The sequence below is a fragment of the Canis lupus genome, chromosome 16, assembly GCF_003254725.2.
Source record: "Canis lupus dingo isolate Sandy chromosome 16, ASM325472v2, whole genome shotgun sequence".
NCBI lineage: Eukaryota > Metazoa > Chordata > Mammalia > Carnivora > Canidae > Canis > Canis lupus.
In genome coordinates, this window is record NC_064258.1 from 47,527,559 (window position 1) to 47,545,244 (window position 17,686).

The window sequence follows — 17,686 nt, forward strand, 5'->3', positions numbered from 1 at the left end:
ACTGCCTAGAGCCACGTATCTCTTTTTAAGCCTGCCGTACCCTCAGTTAAAACAATCTACTTGGAAAGCCTCATGTGCAACAGATGAAGAGGGGCGGCGGCTGGGTGCACTGGCCGTGGGAGTTTGGAGCTGTCCCTGTTCAGATCTCTCCTCCCTACATGGCCCTCTAGCTCAGCCACAGCCACTGGAAAATTCTCTTCTGGAAATCTTTCTTCCTCCCTCCACCGTCTACAGGAGAGGAAGGGGACACTGAGGCTGGGTTCTTGATGAGTTGTCATGTTAGCTCCATGGACCTCAAAGTCACTTGGGACAATTTTAAAAATGGGATGGAAAGGCAGATGGGGTCGGTGGGCTACAGGGCGGTCAAGGTGCAGCACCTTTGGACTCGTGTACCATTCGCAAGTTGAACACCGTCTTGAGATTTGTCTTCTGTGATTAAGGACTTCTCAGAAGACCAAGGTTACAAAACGACTAAAATATGATTCGTTTTAACCACAGTTCTACTTTCTAATTTTGTGTAGGTTACGGGAACTTGGGCCCTCTGTAGAAGAGAAAGGACCGCTAGCAAAACTAACCACTCCAGTTGAGGCCATGCTTGTCCTTATGCTTTTAGATGAAATTATTTGTTTGTTTGAACTGCCATCTCCTAAGTTTATTTCTTTATGTTCATCGCTGCCAACTACAAGAGCCAGCATGCTTTAAGTGTGTCTGAGTTGCATCTGTTTTGGAAACGCTCAGTTTCGCCATGATGAGTATGTGCAATAACTTTTAACTCAGGATATAGAACAGAATGGAATTTGGATGCTCCAAGTGACTACCTCGTCGTCTTGTTTTTATACTGCACTAAGGTAAGTTATTTTCCACTCCTCTCTGGTCCCCAATGCCACTGGCAATCCTTGTCTACACTGTGCCCAGATGCTCCCCAGGTGGACTCCTCCACTCCACCTTCAGTGCTTACCCCTCCTCCAAAGCACCGTCCTCTCTCCTGACCCACTGGAACGGCTTGATGACTGTCACTTTCCCTCCAACCCAACACTGCCTTCTCCACAGAGAAGCCAGATCTTAGAAGAACAGAAAACATGCAACCTCCCTGCATGAAGTCCTATGGTGAGCACCCGCTGCACCCAGAAAGAAAGTGGAATGCTTCTCAGGCCTGCAGTGGTCCCCAGGGTCTGTCCAGCCATGTCTGGGACCATCACCCTACTGCTCCTCACCCCCTCCCTCTTCCACACTCACAACTTCCTCTGTTCTTTGAACAAGACAAGCTTTTTCTCAACTCAGGGCCTCTGCATTTATTGAGCTTCTGGGAGGCTCCATGCACAGACCTCTGCTGGACTGGCTTCTCCTTTGAGTCTCAATTTAAACGGGACTTCCTCAAGGAGCCCTGTCCTGACCACCTGATCCAGTGCTGCTCCAGCGCTCCAGGGACACTCCCCTTGTTCCCCGAGTGTGAGATGTGGTTTATAAAAAAATACATACTTGCTCTCTATCACCATTCCTTGCACAGAGCTCCTAAAACCCCCTTGAGGAATTTCCTTAAGTGATGAGAGAGATTAAGTTGTCTTTTGTTATGTTAATACAGTGGCTTTTGGACTAAGGATGGGGGTGCTGGTGGCCTGGAGGACTAACTCTGTGAGTACTGGGTTGGGACTTGCCATCCTCCTCCCCAACCTCCAGGGAGGGGAGAGAGGTGGCAGGTTGAATCAGGCGCCAGTGGCCAATGATTTAATTAGTTGCATTTATGTAATGAAGCCTCCATAAAAACCCAAAGGATGGGGTTCAGAGAGCTTCCAGGCTGGTGAACACACGGGGATTTGGGGAGAGTGGTGTGCTCAGAGAGTAGGGAAGCTGAGCCTCTTCCCTGTACTCAGCCCTATGCAACTCTTCCATGTGGCTGTTCCTGAGTTGAATCCTTGTAGAATAACCTGGCACTCTAATAAGTAAAACGTTTATCTGAGTTCTATGAGCTGCTCTAGCAAGTTAATCAAGTCCAAGGAGGAAGCCATGGAAACCTCCAATTTATAACCAGTCAGAAGCACACGTGACAACTTGGGCTTTCCATTGGCTTGGAAGAGGGGCAGTCTTATAGGAGGGAGCCAACTCATAGCTACTTGGTGTTATTCTGAGCTGCCGTAATTCGTATTGTTCTTAAAAAAAAAAAAAAGGGAGGGTAAATAGTTTTATATAAGCTTTATTTTCTTATAAACTTCCATTTAAGTACTGTCCTCAGGGAACATTGGTCAAATCCAAAATAATTCAGATAAAACCTGTGGGATCTGATGTTATCTCTGGGTAGAGGGTATCAGAAATCAGCCAAATTGTAGGCTTGTGCTTGAGAACTGCTTGGTGCTGTGGAAAAACCACACACACACACACACATACCTGAATTGGTACGAGAATCTAAGCCAAGTTACTGTCTTCACACTCTGAATGTATGCATGCGTGTCTGTGTTTACTGGTTTCCTGTCTGTCTCACCCACTTGACCATAAGTTCTGCAAAAGAAGAACACATGAATGCTACCCTCTGACTACATTCCCAGTGCCTAGAATAATGTTATGCGAGACACCCAGTAAATGTATGTTGAATGAATGAATGAATAAATGAATCAGAAAGAGGGAGAGAGAAAGAAAAAAGAAAGAAATGAAGAAAGAAAAGAAAAGAAGAAAAGAAAAGAAGAAAAGAAAAGAAAAGAAAAGAAAAGAAAAGAAAAGAAAAGAAAAGAAAAGAAAAGAAAAGAAAATCCAAAATATCTTTGGAACTTCTCAGGATATTTTTAAGGATTGCGACTTTTTTTTTTTTTTTAAGATTTTATTTATTTATTCATGAGAGACACTGAGAGAGAGAGAGAGAGAGAGGCAGAGACACAGGCAGAGGGAGAAACGGGCTCCATGCAGGAAGCCCGATGTGGGACTCGATCCCAGGGCTCCAAGATCACAACCTGGGCTGAAGGCGGCGCCAAACTGCTGAGCCACCTGGGCTGCCCAGGATTGTGACTTTTTGTACATATTTGCTAAATAATTGTAAAACAAATAAAATAACAAGAGACCAAATATACTCAACCAGGCAATTTCTAAGACTCCCTCTATTAGTTTCATCAACAGTGAACCAAAACACAGCAGTTACCATAGAAAAATAATTATATATTAAATGAGGTTCAGGATGTGCATTTAAGATCTATATTAAAGGAATCATAAATATCTTTTAATACAATACATTATTCAAATTTACCGTGATTTTCTATGGATCTTTTATATAGCACCTGCTTAATGAGCCAGCTAGTCACTTAAAATACTAGAAAATTCAGGGCGCCTGGGTGGCTGAGTTGGTTAAGCGTCTGACTCTTGATTTCAGCTCAGGTCATGCTCTCAGGGTTGTGAGCTTTAGCCCTGTGTCAGGCTCCATCTCGCTTGAGATTCTCTGTCTCTCCTTCAGCCCCTACCCCCTCCCCCCGCCCCCGATTGCACACCCTCTCTCTGTCAATCTCTCTCAAAATAAAGAAATGGAATATTATTAAAAATGCCAGAGAATTTTTCCAACAACTCGACCACATTTAGAGTCAAAGAAGAAAACAAGGGAATGGAAATACTGCTAAAATATTATTGGTCACCGTAACCTACAGAAACTACCATATTGTGTATAAACTATGAATTGTTGTTTGTCTGTAACTTATGGGATGGAGTTCTCTATTGTCAGAATTAGTTCTGAATGCATTCATAAAGACAACTCATAGCTACTTTGCAGGCTAGCCATTTTTTTCTGGACCACCCCAACTCTGTCCTGTGGTTCTAAAAAGAAGGGGTAAATAGGTTTTATGGCAGCTTTGTTTTCTTACAAATATCCATTTAAGTACAGGTCCGTAGGGAACATTTGTCAAATCCAAAATAATTCAGACAAAACCAAGCACAGTGCCTTGGACAGAGTAAGCATTCCATAAATTTCTGTAAGTAAATATAAAATCTGAGAAGGCAAAAGAAAAGATGCCAGTTGTGAGCAAGCCTTTTGGATTTTAAGTGCATTTAACATTAAACTTCAAATGCCTCCGTCAACATTTGGACGTTACTTTTATTTGAGGTACTGGTCAGCTGAGAAGCAGGAGGGCAGAGGGAAGCACCCAGTGCCTTGCAGAGAGGAGCGTGGGGAGCCCAGCGGAGGCAGGAGAGAGGGCATGCGAGCAGGAAGCAGGGGGCACTGGGGGGGCTGGGCACACCTGGGCAGAGCTGGAGCACACTGGGGGTGGGATGGCATGGCGAGGGACACAGATGTGGACCGGAGGCTTAGATCCAATTCTTGATGTTGAAGGGGAACCTTTGCATGTGTTTGTACAGTGGAACGATGTGACATGTTGGTGTTAAGAAAGCCACTCTTGTGCAAATGTGGGAAACAGGGGTAACCGTGACAATCATGCAGGCAGTTGACAAGGAGGGTCTGGGGCAACAGGCAGAAATGATGCACATGCCGACTTCCTCTGTCCTGTATTGTGTCTACCGCTACTTACTTCCATCTCAGAAATATCTTCGTCACGAACATCCATTTTTACTATCAAAACCCCTCTCTCTCTTTTTCCTTCCAACATTTGGCCAGTTCCTTTACTTGGAATTATTTCAAAAAAAAAAAAAAAATTCCCCCTGACATAATTCATCCTTTCAAGAAATACATTTGAGAGCCTGTTAAATATTCAATACCTTTAGGCACTCACGTTGCAAAATGGGTCCTATCTTGGTTCTATTTGTGTGCCAAAAAAACAAAACAAAAAAGTACCATAATATAGCTCTGTTCTTTATAAATGCCATTTTTTTTTCAGTCATTAAGTTCTCTGTACTCTCCAACCTCTGCATATGCATGAGGGCAACACAGCTCCTAAGATGAGATGACTTTTGCAACAATTTACACCCATCTCTTCCCAGATGATATTTGCAGCTTTCCAAAAGATACCTAGCTAGGAAAGCAAACATAAATCTATTTCCTTCCATCTTAAAGTACCCATCTTCATACAACTCCATAAGAAAAGGACAGCCAAAATTTTCCTAGGAGAACTACATCGTAATAAACTACGGCCTTGAAAGTACCCCAAAGCCTATCTTCTATGTGAGCTTTCTTTAAATAACCCCCCCTTTTTTTTTCAAGCACCAGCATTAGTGTTAAATTATCCTGTTTTCCTGTTTATTTTGAAATACTAGTTCTTGCTGTGAATGTCAATGTGGGCTATACTCCGGATTAAAGAGTTACTTACCTTTGACCCTAGTGAAGTTCATGAAGTTCAGAGCAACCTACTTGCCAACACAGTTCTAAAGGCTGTACTAATTTATAATTGGGAAATTCCCGACATATAAAGGTGTTCCGGAGATATTTTGATAAGTGCCCGGTCTCTCGTAACAAAATACAATTACCACTCTGCATCTGTTCCCTCATCTGTAAAATGAGGGTTTGGAAATGATGTCAAAGATTTCTTCAGGCTCTCATTGATTCTATGGTTCTAGATCAATGCAGCAGAATTCTGGCATAAAAGCATAATAGGGTACTCACATGTGGCTCTATTTCCATCTTGCTGGAGAAACTATTTTAATACTCAATCCAGTCTGAAAAAAGTAGGCCTTACTTTTCAAAAAAGAAGAGCAAAACATAGTGGCCATTAATCTCTTCCCTTGTAATAAAGGCCTCATCGTTGAACTCTTTCTTTTTTTTTTTTCTTTTTTTTTTTTTCGTTGAACTCTTTCTAATTCAAAGTCTTGCTCAGCTTTGCTCCTTAGGACTACAGTGTGCCTGTTTTTGTTCTCTCTGTTGCCAAAATTAACACTAAAGTTAAAATTATACATGCCAATAAAATTACCACATGCAGTAGATACTGTGACTCATAAAAATGGTCAAACATGCCTATAAAATGTACAGTGGGCACAGTGGCAATCCGACTGTATTCCTTTCAATAAACCGTTCACAGAACTCCGGACATGCCAAGTTTTATCTGAAACACCCTGGAGCCTGGGGAAATTGTAAGCTCTCTGAGGTTAAGTGAACAGTGTCTCTGATGCAGAGCATCCAACAGACCCTGTGTTTTACAATGTAGTTCAATTTATTAACCCTAATTTTATGTATATGTGGTGTTTGGTTCTTTTAACAGATGGTTTACACAATATTTTTTAAGGAGCTGTTCTAGAAGAACACATATTCCCCTCCCATACCCTCTCCAGCGAGACAGCAACCCCCTGGCAGAAGGGCAGAGCGAACTGCTCCCATGAACTCACACGCTGCCACACTTTACACAGCTTTCCCTTAAAACCACATTACTATGCTTGGCTTTCAAATGTTTCTGTTTGAAATCTAAAAGGTAACAGCATTGCAAAAGGGCCCCTTTACCAGTTTTCTATATGTCTGATTTACATGCCACTGATTTCAGAAGTTTAAGGCCGAGCTTTTATGGCGATAGTTGATGGCAGTAAAGATGACGCTTTTTTTTTTTTTTTTAAAGAGGGATGTTAGAACATTTAGAAATTCTACAACAGCTTTTCTAAGTTGGCGTGGTGCTTTATTTCGATACGTGATAGGTCTCATAAAAAAGGTCCAATTCCTAAACTATTGTTTGAATAAACTGTCCGAATTCAAGAGAAATGTAAATGAGGGGCTCCCGTTAGTAATACCAAAGTTAATGGTGTCTGCTGCCTAGGTCTTTACTAAGAAACTTCACATGAGAGTAAACAACAGCAATCACGGTGGCACACAGCGTGCATACGTGCCCGCGAGCACACCCACAAATGGGTTAAGGCCACCACATCCCCTGAATCTTTCTGGTTTGCAGTCTAATGCATAGACATGCAGCCACCAGGTATAATGACAAATCAATCAGTTCACTGGTTTATAAAAGAAACCCATTGCCTCCCTCAGTCCACAAGCTTTCATCGCTCCTGTTACTGAGATTTGACTACTGATTTAAAAAAAAATTGTCACAGGATAAGCAGAGATGGACAAGCCAGAGAGGGTAGAGAATGTGGTAGAGGAGGGCAACCAATGGACAGTGATGGCTGAGAACCCCCCAAGTAGGGGGCTGCTGTCACCATCACCAGGGATGACCACCGACACCTAATCATAACCAGCTAATGCTGCTGGACCATTCTGCTCCTACAACAGATTTGTAGCTGAAAAGTTAGGATGGGAATATGAGCCATCAGGCCAATTATATGCTTCAGTAACTTACACCTTGGGTCAGGCTCCACGTTATCACCCAAGTGCGGTGTGTGTTAGGCACTATAAAATAAAACCTAGCAGTGTGCTATTCACAAGCAGGCACTCAAATGTTTTGTTGAATACCCAGCACATACAGACAAGGCAAAGTAAGACCCTGCTCACTGCCAGATGTTTCCATCACCAGCTGCCCCCTTTGCTGTCTAGACCCGCATTCAGGGCTAAGGTACAGCCATTTACCACCAGGGATACAACCATGATGACACATCAGCCTTAGTTGACAACAATTAATAAGACTTCTCAGATGTCACTCGGCCTGTGAGGCACCTGGCCGGCCGAGTCCTGTGTCTGCCACCTCTTTGCTAGAAGTACATCACGCAAGTCAGAATCGACATGCCTCTTTTAAGCTAACACATACTTCTCTTCCATCTCTATCCTGTATGAACCCAGCCTAACACCAGAGCCATATTAGATGCTCCAATTTCCACCGATGATATTTCTCAATGACAACTTAATATGTCAGTCTAACATCTCCAGGGTCATTCGCTTCCACTGTTTATGAGTTAGAATCACCACAGCTGTTCCTTAGCCTCTGTACTCCCTGCTTCACCCGTTCAGGTATCACAACCAGACTGTGACTGATTTCTCTACAATGCAATTATACCAGAACAAGAAGGCCTAATTAAATACAGTTCGAATATATGTAAATGCTGACAGTTCCCAAATTACAGCAAAATTATACCGAATGACTGCTACCAACTCACCAACAACTGAACACTCTACTACCCCTTCCAACGGCCATGGAGGCTATTATGAAATAACACTTAAGAGTCTACGGGGATGAAGCAGTGCAGAGGCGAGAGGACACACGCAGAGAACACTCCCGATTCACTGTGCCAACAAGGATCTTTTCTCTCCAAAGTCTGGCATCACCAGACAGGGGCTTAGGCCATGGACTCTGCAGCCAACACTGTAGGTTCAGAGCCCAGGTCTGCTCCTCATTAGTTGTATGATTTGAAGCAAATTATTTAATTTGGGGGGGGGGGTCGCGATTTCTTCTTCAGTAAAGGGCACAAAATGATGTCCACCCACAGAGTTGAAGAGATTAAAGGAGATAGGGATGTTGAATACTTATGCTGTCCCTGGAATAAAAAAATATCCAACAAATAGTATTACAATTACCTTCCCTGAGCCTATTTAAATGTGTTCAATTTACTTTTTCATGGTGTTTGAATTTCTACCAATAGGAAAATCACTGGGACCTAAAAATAAACCTTTTTTTTTTTTTTTTAAACAAAACTGAGACATCTGCAAGAAGGCTAAAAGGGCAATAGTCTTTGTTACTCTAGTATGAATTAGTTAAATCACATGGCTTACCTCTTCATTCTTAAATGTGAGCATGAGCACTGAGCGAATGGAACAGTTTGGGAAGCAGAAAAGTTAAGATACATATATATGTAAACATATAGCATTTGGCATGTAATACTGGCCTAGGGGAGAATGGTCTGAAAGCAAACAGGAAGCATACATAACACAGGGACTTTGGAGAGAGGAGGGCACCAAAAATTGGGAAATTGTGTGGATAGAGAGGTCATAGGAACACCAAAGAAAGTTGGCCTATTTCAAAATTTTGGCCGGGCCAATCTCTTCCCCGAGAATGGAAACTTGGCACTTGAGTGGACACTCTTGGTACTAAAGACCAGTGACACTAGGAGCTACATAATTTTGAAGGAACCATAGCCATTACCTCTTGTAAGGATAATGTCCTATGGGATTCGAGAGAATCACTTTCACATAAATATTCAGAAGTTAGAATACCTCTTACCTACAGATGTCTTGTCTAATAATATTCTTCTTAATCAAGTAAACCATAATCAACATCCACGTGGAAGGGCCTCATCCTCACATTTGTTCTGAACAGTAACAACCTTTTACAAGCAGCATACGGTACCATCTGTAATCGTATCTCAAGGTAATATCTCAATCATCATTTCTAGAGTCTGAACTCTCAACGTCTACCCTACATTAATCTACCCTGTGAAGACTCTTAAAATGAACAAAACAGATCGCTCTCCCCCCTCTATGACAAGGGAATGCTTTTTAAATGGCCTCTCTTCTTAATCAACTACTTACTGAGTGGTTTCCAAGTGTAGGGAACTATTAGGAGATGTGAATTGTGGAAAAAAAAAACACATAAATCTTGATCCTTGCCTTCAATGAGCTTATGATTTAGATGGGGAAACATGATATAAATGTGTGAAAATATAAGTGATTATGACATATTCAAATTACTATTTACAACATCCTTACAAGAGATACAAGAGAATACATGAATGACTAGCAAATTAACTCCTACAGTAGGAATTTATTAATATTTAATTACACCCATCTCTCCATAGAGAGAAATAGTAATTCTCCACCAGCATTAAGAAATGACCTCCTGGGGATCCCTGGGTGGCGCAGCGGTTTGGCGCCTGCCTTTGGCCCAGGGCGCGATCCTGGAGACCCGGGATCGAATCCCACATCGGGCTCCCGGTGCATGGAGCCTGCTTCTCCCTCTGCCTGTGTCTCTGCCTCTCTCTCTCTCTCTGTGACTATCATAAATAAATAAAAATTAAAAAAAAAAAACTTAAAAAAAAAAAAAAAGAAATGACCTCCTGTTGAGTAATCAGGGAAAGCTCTACAGGAGAGGGAGACTTTGAATAGGGTCTTTAAGGATGAATCGAATTGATGGGCGTGGGGCCTTATGTAATTACTGTGTATTCTCAATATACTATGACGTCACCAAGCAACCTTTAAAACTGACTCAACACCCTCCACTTTGCTTTGAAGATGCAGGGCGCTATGCACAAAGAGACATCTCTGACAGTGAAGAGAGGAAGCATCCTGTCTTCCCCTCTGAGAAAGGGTGAGCGATGGGGATGGATATGAGAGCAAAGAGAAAATAGATGTTCAAGGAGCCGACCCAATACACAGTTTGCATTTTAAATGTTCTAATTATTATTACAAGTGACATAAGGGATTTAGTGCTCTCAGAAGTATCTTTAATGACAGAGAGTGCTAAACCTGCACATTTGATGAGATGGTAAAACCATGCTTTCGGACTTGCCAAGTTTCACTCTGGGAACACAGCATGTAACAGATTTTGGAGGACCACATTTTGCCATCTTGCTATTAACAAAGAGGAAGTTCTCCTGTGAAAAGGCCGTGGATATTGTAAGAAAACAGCTATGTAATAATTTGAATCCTAAAGCAGACTCGGAAGAAATATGCTTGCTTCCTTAGTGGTTAATAGCCATCTCAATCTGATGTTAGTGTTGGAAACAGTCCCTGAGCGTATAAATCAGGCGCGCCTGGATTTTAAGTGTGCTGCACGTAGGTTAACAGGCCAAATAACACGCCAAATTTCAGGGACTATATTAATTGAGAAGAAAATATTTCAAGTTGTATTGACCGAACGCCTCCATCCGAAGAGCGGAAGAGCTACTACAGCTGATGGAAATCTGGAGCAGTCTAATTATTCCGTATTTGCAAATCCTACAGCTGCCTGACTTTTCAGTTCTGACGTGACTTAGGATGAATCATGCATCTGGTGGGCAGCCGACGTGGGGCACTTCTGCTGCCTACCACTGAGGCTGCACGGGGGCTCTAACAGCAAGACCACCTTTCAGAGGACAGCGCACCCTTATCAAAGCGGGTGTAGACATTTTACCATATTGCTTCGCACACAACAACTCTTGAAAGAAAAGCAGGGGAAACCTACCTGACCCTTTCTGGACTGGCTCCATCCCCCAGGTAGCTTTGACGCTAAAGCCTGGTGCATGCTAGGGGATTGCATCCAGGCACAAGAAGGAGCCAGTAACAGAAACGGACGTCCTAGAATCTGGAATAAGAAGAAAGAGTAAACCTTCGAGTAATAATATCCGAAATGAGCATTTCAGATGGGCTACTGAGGGCATGTGGAAGGCAACAGGAATCTGGTACTTTACCTTCGTAGATCTACTTTTAAAAAATGAGTTCCAGAACTCTCAGCTCTTCTTACAATTCAGGGCTCGAGAAAATGGTTCGAGTTCGGTTCAAAAGCTGGCAAAAAAGCACCTCAAAAAAAGGCTCTGTGAATGTACTTTGCTGGTAACGATTTTAGGAGAAAAAAAAAATCCTCTTTACCATTCTTTCATCCTATTTGCATAGAACAGCTGGAATCCGTCCCATGCCTATCCCATATATCAGAGCCACTTGCACTGAGCCAACATCCCACTGCAGTGCCTCGGGAATCTGCAGTGTCACTCCTCTTCTGCCTTGTTCTCTGCAAAGTGAAGTCATAGGGACGGATCAGCCAACCTGACTTCTCACTACCCTGCCCAGAATCCTTTGTGAACTGAAATGAGTCATCGCTCCAAGAAAAGCTACAGCCTCTGGTTTCTGTGCAGGCCCCTTTGTCTGTGCGGTGCGGAGACTCCGGGCTGGGAATGCACCCCAGGCCCCCCAGGTTCCCCTAGAGCCCCCCAGGCCGGGGGCTGGGCTGTGAGGGGGCACATCCTCCTCTCCAGGGGGCCCAGGTCCCCTCCCACGCATTAGCCTCAACTCAGATTTTTTTCATCATTAAAACAGCAAAAAGGGCACATACCTCTGGATGCTTGAACACACACACACACACACATGCACGCACGCACATTAAAATTGATCTAGCGTCATATACTCACCAGTCTGTAATTATAAACCTGACACATTCTCTCTCTCTCTCTCTCTTTTTTTTTTTTTTAAGGCTGGCTTTTCATTGTGATGAAGGACGCATCTCCCTCTGTGTGTAACAGGCGGTTTCTACTGTACACTGGATCAAAGTTTAGCTGCAGCGAGCTATTTGTCATACATTCCAGTCGCCGCGCAAGCCCTTGCAAGCCCGGGTGTCCTCGTTCCCGGGCGGCCGGCGGCCTGCAGCAGGGGCGGCCCCGCAGCCGCGGAGAGGAGAGGCGGTGTGGGGAATGAGGTCACTGTGTCAGGGGCTCGTTCGCAGCGTGAGCCTCTCCTGAGCTCGCCACACAACTGAAATTGCACGGACTGGTATGATTCACACGGGTTTTTTTTTTTTTTTTTTTTTAAGCTCGCTGCATCCTCTGCTTTTTTCCCCAAAAATAAAAAAAATAATAAAATAAATAAATTCTGCATCAGAGATCGGTAAGGCAAGAAATCGATTGCTTATTTGTGTGCCAAGGTCCGTTTCCCTGCACCGCTGGTGCTACACTCCCCGTTAGCCCCGCACCGACTAACTCGTGCACACACACACACACGCGCGCGCACACACACGTGTACGTGTTGTATTTATAGACACACATACACACTGAACCATAGAGAAAATGATTCATCTCTATTTAGAGTACAAGTAACCGCATATAAACATCTCGAGAAGAAAAGTGGGGGGCGGGAGGTTTTGGCAGAGGGGAGAGGACCAGAGGAGAACCAGCAATCACGTTAACACCAGGAAGACGAATGGAGTCAGGGGAAAAGAATGATTAAGGAAGAAGTGAATTCCATTGTGTTCGTAATGATGCTGCCCAAACTGCCCCCACAAGAAATAATACCAAGGCAGGCGCCTCCCACTGTCTGCACCCAGGAACCAAAAGGATGCCAGTAAATTATCATGCACAGAAACCCAACAGATTAGGGTGGCAGAGGATGTTTGGGCAGCAGATCCCCCACATCACCATGAATATAGCAGCTAACCTGATGCGGATCCGAAGTATAGGGCACAACCAGAGCCGGAGGCACAGAGATGGAATGGGTCTCTCAGTAGGACTATCCCAAATCACTGGGGTAGAAGTATCCCGACCCAGGCTGACGTCCCACCACGGCCACACCCTCTCTTAACCTCTATGATCTAGCCTGTCGTCCAGGATCTCTTCCCCCAGAAGCCAGGAAGACCACACCTGTGCATGCCCCCAAGTGAAGGCCCTCCCTCCCCGAGCTGAGTCCTACACCCCACACGGTGATTCCCATCCTGCCCTCGGACAGTAAAAAATGGATAAGCCTCTTTTGCCTGACAACTCGAGCAGTCTCTACAAATAAAACTCCTGTCCCTACATTCCAAATCCTCTCTCTCCCAGTCGCCTACCGTTTGGGGCACTTCGTAAGCATGCACGCTCCATGCTCATTTAGTGACTGGCTGATACACTTGGTCTAAACATTATTAAATAAAAACTTCTTCAACTCCTCCAACCATCTCTCATTTTCCAAATCCCCTGCCCTCATGGCTTCCCACCTTTCCTTCTGCTTTGGCACATCAACTTCCCTCTTAAAATGCTGTCTGAAGAGCTGAGTACACTCCAGCTGCATTCTCCCCTTGGCAGGCACAATCACCTCCCTTGTTCTGGACTCCGTATTCTCACCGCATAAGACTACAGAAGGCTGAGTCACACTGTCAACCCCCAGAGAACTTCTTTGCATGAAAGTGCTAGTAAATCAGGCCTCACTCATGCACTTGAAAAATCCTCATCAATTATGCCCTATACATTTCATCAGAAATGGTTTGGTCTTGATTTTCCTTCCCAAAGTATTATTTCTTCTCATTTGATATGCCACCTAGATTCTCGTCCATGACACAGACTGAGCCCGTGGCCCAGCACCAGGGCCTCCTACCAAGACAGCTCACCTTCACTCAATCAACTCCCTTTGCATTTGGTTGTGTTGTTAGTTATAAATCTACCGAATCCCACCTGCTCTGGCTCATTCCTGTTGGGCACAGACTGATCACTATATGGTTAGAAAGTATGCTCAATAACCCCCTGAATTTAAGAGTGAAGTGATGTAACTATATAATAAATGTATTAAAAGTTAAGATCTAAATAGAGATATCTTTAGCTCTGGCAATGTAAGAACATCTGGAATGGCTCTGGGCTATTGGACCATTTCTTGATAGCTAAGATTTCAAGTTTTCTCTATGGTAAAGTTAAATAAGGAAAAAAAAAAAAAACACCCAAAGAAAAAGGATGGAAAATTACAAATAAAAATATACTTAAAATTTCTAATATCCAAATGTGTATGTTTTCTACCTGTACACGGGCCTCCTGCACCTCTATTAGAAACTCGCCTAAGCTTTCCAAGGACCCCGTAAAGTAAGTACCGTTACTATCCCCATTTTTAAAAAGGAGATTAACTGGGGTGCTTGGGTGGCTCTTACTTTGGCTCAAGTCATGATCTCAGAGTCCTGGGATGGAGCCCCACGTTGGGCTCCTCATTCATCTGGGAGACTGCTTGCCCCTCCTCTTGCTCGTGCTCTTTTTCTCTTTATTATAAATAAAGAAAATCTTTAAAAAGAGAGAGAGGGAGATTAACTGCCTTCCTCAAAGTCCACAGCTGGTAAGTGGCGGAATCAGGATTTGAACCTGGGAAAACAGGGCCTAGGATCTGTGTTTTTTTGTTTTTGTTTTATTTGTTTGTTTGTTTTATGAAGGACTTTTTAAGTTAGTATTTTTCTTTCAAGATTTTTTTTAAATTCAAAAGTTAGTTCACATATAGTGTATTATTAGTTTCAGGGGTAGAATTTAGTGATTCAATCCATTGCGAATAACACCCAGTACTCATCACATCATGTGCCCTCCTTCATGCCCATCACCCCCTTACCTGATTCCCACCCCCTTCAAGGACCCTCAGTTAGTTTCTTAGAGTGAAGAGCCTGTGTGCTTTTAACCACCACACACACTGACACTCAACTATTAAAATAAAATTACCACTAGAAACAAAAGTTTTTAAAAATCTATACCTCAATTTTTACATTTAAATTGAAGGCTGTTGGCTTCATTAGCACATGAGGCCAGTGAGGTTAAGCTCACCAGTCGAAGTCCCTTCCTAGCAGTTGCCTAGGTTCTGCTAACAGTGATGGACTCCCCTCCTGTCTCAGGGCCAGAGGAGCTGAATGATGATGCAAAGGACAGTAACTGATCAGCTACCACCGTAACCGTAAGCTCATTTTTGCTGTCCTACTCATACCATGCTGAGTTTTATGATGGACAACCATTAGCCTCAACTTAGAAATACAGGTGAGAAAGGCACTCTCATGTTTTCCACCCCAGTCTGATGGGGAGATAATCTCAAGAATCAACTACAGACATTATTAGAAGTCCTCCTCCCCCTCCTCCTCCCCCTTCTCCTCCTCCTCCTGGTCCCTCTTGCTCCTTTTAATAGCATCTTTGGTGTTACAGTAAAGATTTACAAACATCACAGAGACCATCGCAGAGGTGATTTGCTCAGTTGATGAGGTGTAGGCAGAGGCTGTGCTTGGCACTTGACTGGTTCCTTGGCAAAAGACTTCATAGTAGCACCACCCCCTGACACAGGCATGCAGTATCTTACAAAATGCTTTGAGGACTTGATGATGGAGCACAGTCTCAGAGCTACTGTACTTGATAAAGCAGAGTCCCAGGTATCTTAAATCAGTTAAAAAATAGTTTTGGGGTGCTCAGTTGCAAAGTCCTATTGTAAGTATGGAGATCTGAATGTGTTTCCATAGCGTACAGAATGCAGGCTATATATGCTGGTACACACTAACCTTTTTACAAACAAATGACATGGTCTCTACTCTCAAGAAGCTTATTTAACACTTAAGGAGATAAGATATTCACACAAAAAAAGTGCAAAGAATACAAGACAGCGTCTGTCCAAGAGGAACAGGTTAACAGGTGCCTCCAAGAATTCTAGAGCAAAGCACCCCACCAAAGCAGTCAGGAATGGCTCAAAGGCAAAGGCAAATCTGTCCTAAAATCTGGACTGGTGAGAGGTAAGAGAAAGGAGCATGTGTTAGAATACGAGCTCTGTGAAGAGAGGGATTTTTGCATGCCTATGTTTACAGGTGAATTCCTGAAAAGTGCCCAGCCAATGGTAGGCATGAAATAAACTTGTGCTGAATGAATGACCTGGAGAGGCAAACTATGAACCCAAGTACCGATGCAGGGAGGAGGGGACCACGAGGTGGGCCTGCCTGTGACACGGGGTTCGGACTGGAACACAGAGTTAAAGGAGGCCAAAGAGGTGGTTTAAAATCAGATTAAGAACAGTCTCTAATGGATTAGAAGATGATCCAGGTTAAATTTGCAATGAATTCCACTTGGCATTTGTTATAGCTATTAGTAAGTCTCCTCCTGAGAATCACTACCCCTACATGAACCCCTCATTCTCCCAAAACAAGTTATTTATAAGCTTACGGCAGCCCATTAGAGGGACAGTATGTTAACCGTCTGGCCAGATGTTGCTTTCCCCAGAGGCTTCTCTGCACCCACATCACCACACAGAAGTTTGTGATGCCAAGACTCTCTCTGCTTTGCCAGAATGTACCAACAGGGGAGAAAAAAAATCCTAGTCTGCAGCAATATTATACTAAACCTACCCTAATTCGATGTAGTTCAAGTCCACAAACATTTCTTAAGTACCATATGTAAGACACTGCTTGTTGCTGAGGTCAGAATAAAGGCGAAGAAGTTACAGCATCCATCCTCACAGTTTTGTGTCAATATGTGAGTTACTCAGGGCAAACAGGGGAAGAGTATCATGAGACCAAAGATACACAGTAATTTCTGCTGTAAGACAGAGGTGGCAAGGAAGCATAGTGGGAACTTGGTAGTGCTACGTGAAGGTTGGCAGTTGAGGTGGGTCCCGAAGATGGGTAAACAAAGGAGGGGAGAAGAGAGGAAGTTGGGGATGTCTGTCGAGGCGCCAAAGCAGTGTGCTCAGAGACCACGTGGAGTAGAGAGTACAAGATGTCTTGGAGAATGGCTGGTGGCCGACCTTGCATCAGCATGGCAGGATACACCAAGGAGATGGGTAGAGATAAAGCCAGACGGGCTGAGATAAGATTTTGAAGAGCAGGAAACTGTAGGAGAAAGGCACCGCGGGTTCCTACAGAGGGCGATGCTATTCATGCTGTAAGTTTAGGTTACTGTGGCAACAGCGTATAGGATGCATCCAAGGAGAGAAGATAATGAATTACCCACACAGGAGATGAGCCTATTGTGAGAGACCCAACAAGAGGCAAACAGTGCCTGAACAAGGAACAGAGAGAGGTGCAGAGACGTGGGATACTCTTCTGTTTCCCAAAGGGACTGTCCAAAATGTTCGGCATGAAATATCAGAGTACCACCTGCCATGCATTTCTAGAAGCATCAGGTCCGCCTACCACGACTCACCCAGAATCTTTCCAAAAGCCTGTCTGTGCTCGGGTGATAGTCTGACATCAGGAGTGGTGCCCAGGGTAGAAATGTTGGTGCAAATAGAGAATACGGGGAAGAGGAGAAATCCGCTAAAATCCCTGGGCACCAATAATAGACCAGATTTTCCTTGTTTCACAAAAACTGATTAAAAGAAGAAAAAGGCACAAATTTATAATTCAACAAAAGTGATTTCAGAAACAGGAAGTTCCAAAGTTTTTAAGGGCTTTATAGCCTAGGGTTTACTGAGGTGAGTGCATTATTATGGTAGCGGAAGCAACTGCAGTTATGGTTGGAGTCAATGCAGCACCGTATAGGC

General features: G+C 43.6%; 1 protein-coding gene across 9 annotated transcripts in view; it reads right to left on the reverse strand.

Moving 5' to 3' along the window:
* Window positions 1-17,686, reverse strand: part of LOC112675239 (storkhead-box protein 2) — a 556,032-nt gene that overhangs the window by 323,354 nt on the left and 214,992 nt on the right. Inside the window, exons 1-3 of one of the 9 annotated variants that reach the window (XM_035700017.2) lie at window positions 11,878-12,120; window positions 11,164-11,480; window positions 10,938-11,057 (exon numbers count right to left, since the gene is read on the reverse strand). The exons of 6 other annotated variants lie outside the window; for them this stretch is intronic. In XM_035700017.2, the coding sequence (XP_035555910.1) occupies window positions 10,938-10,962 (25 nt within the window). In that variant the 5' untranslated portion in view covers window positions 10,963-11,057; window positions 11,164-11,480; window positions 11,878-12,120. Of the gene's footprint in view, window positions 1-2,382; window positions 2,488-10,937; window positions 11,058-11,163; window positions 11,803-11,877; window positions 12,121-17,686 lie in introns of those variants that run through there. 2 more of the 9 variants (XM_049094933.1, XM_035700019.2) reach the window with 2 other exon arrangements.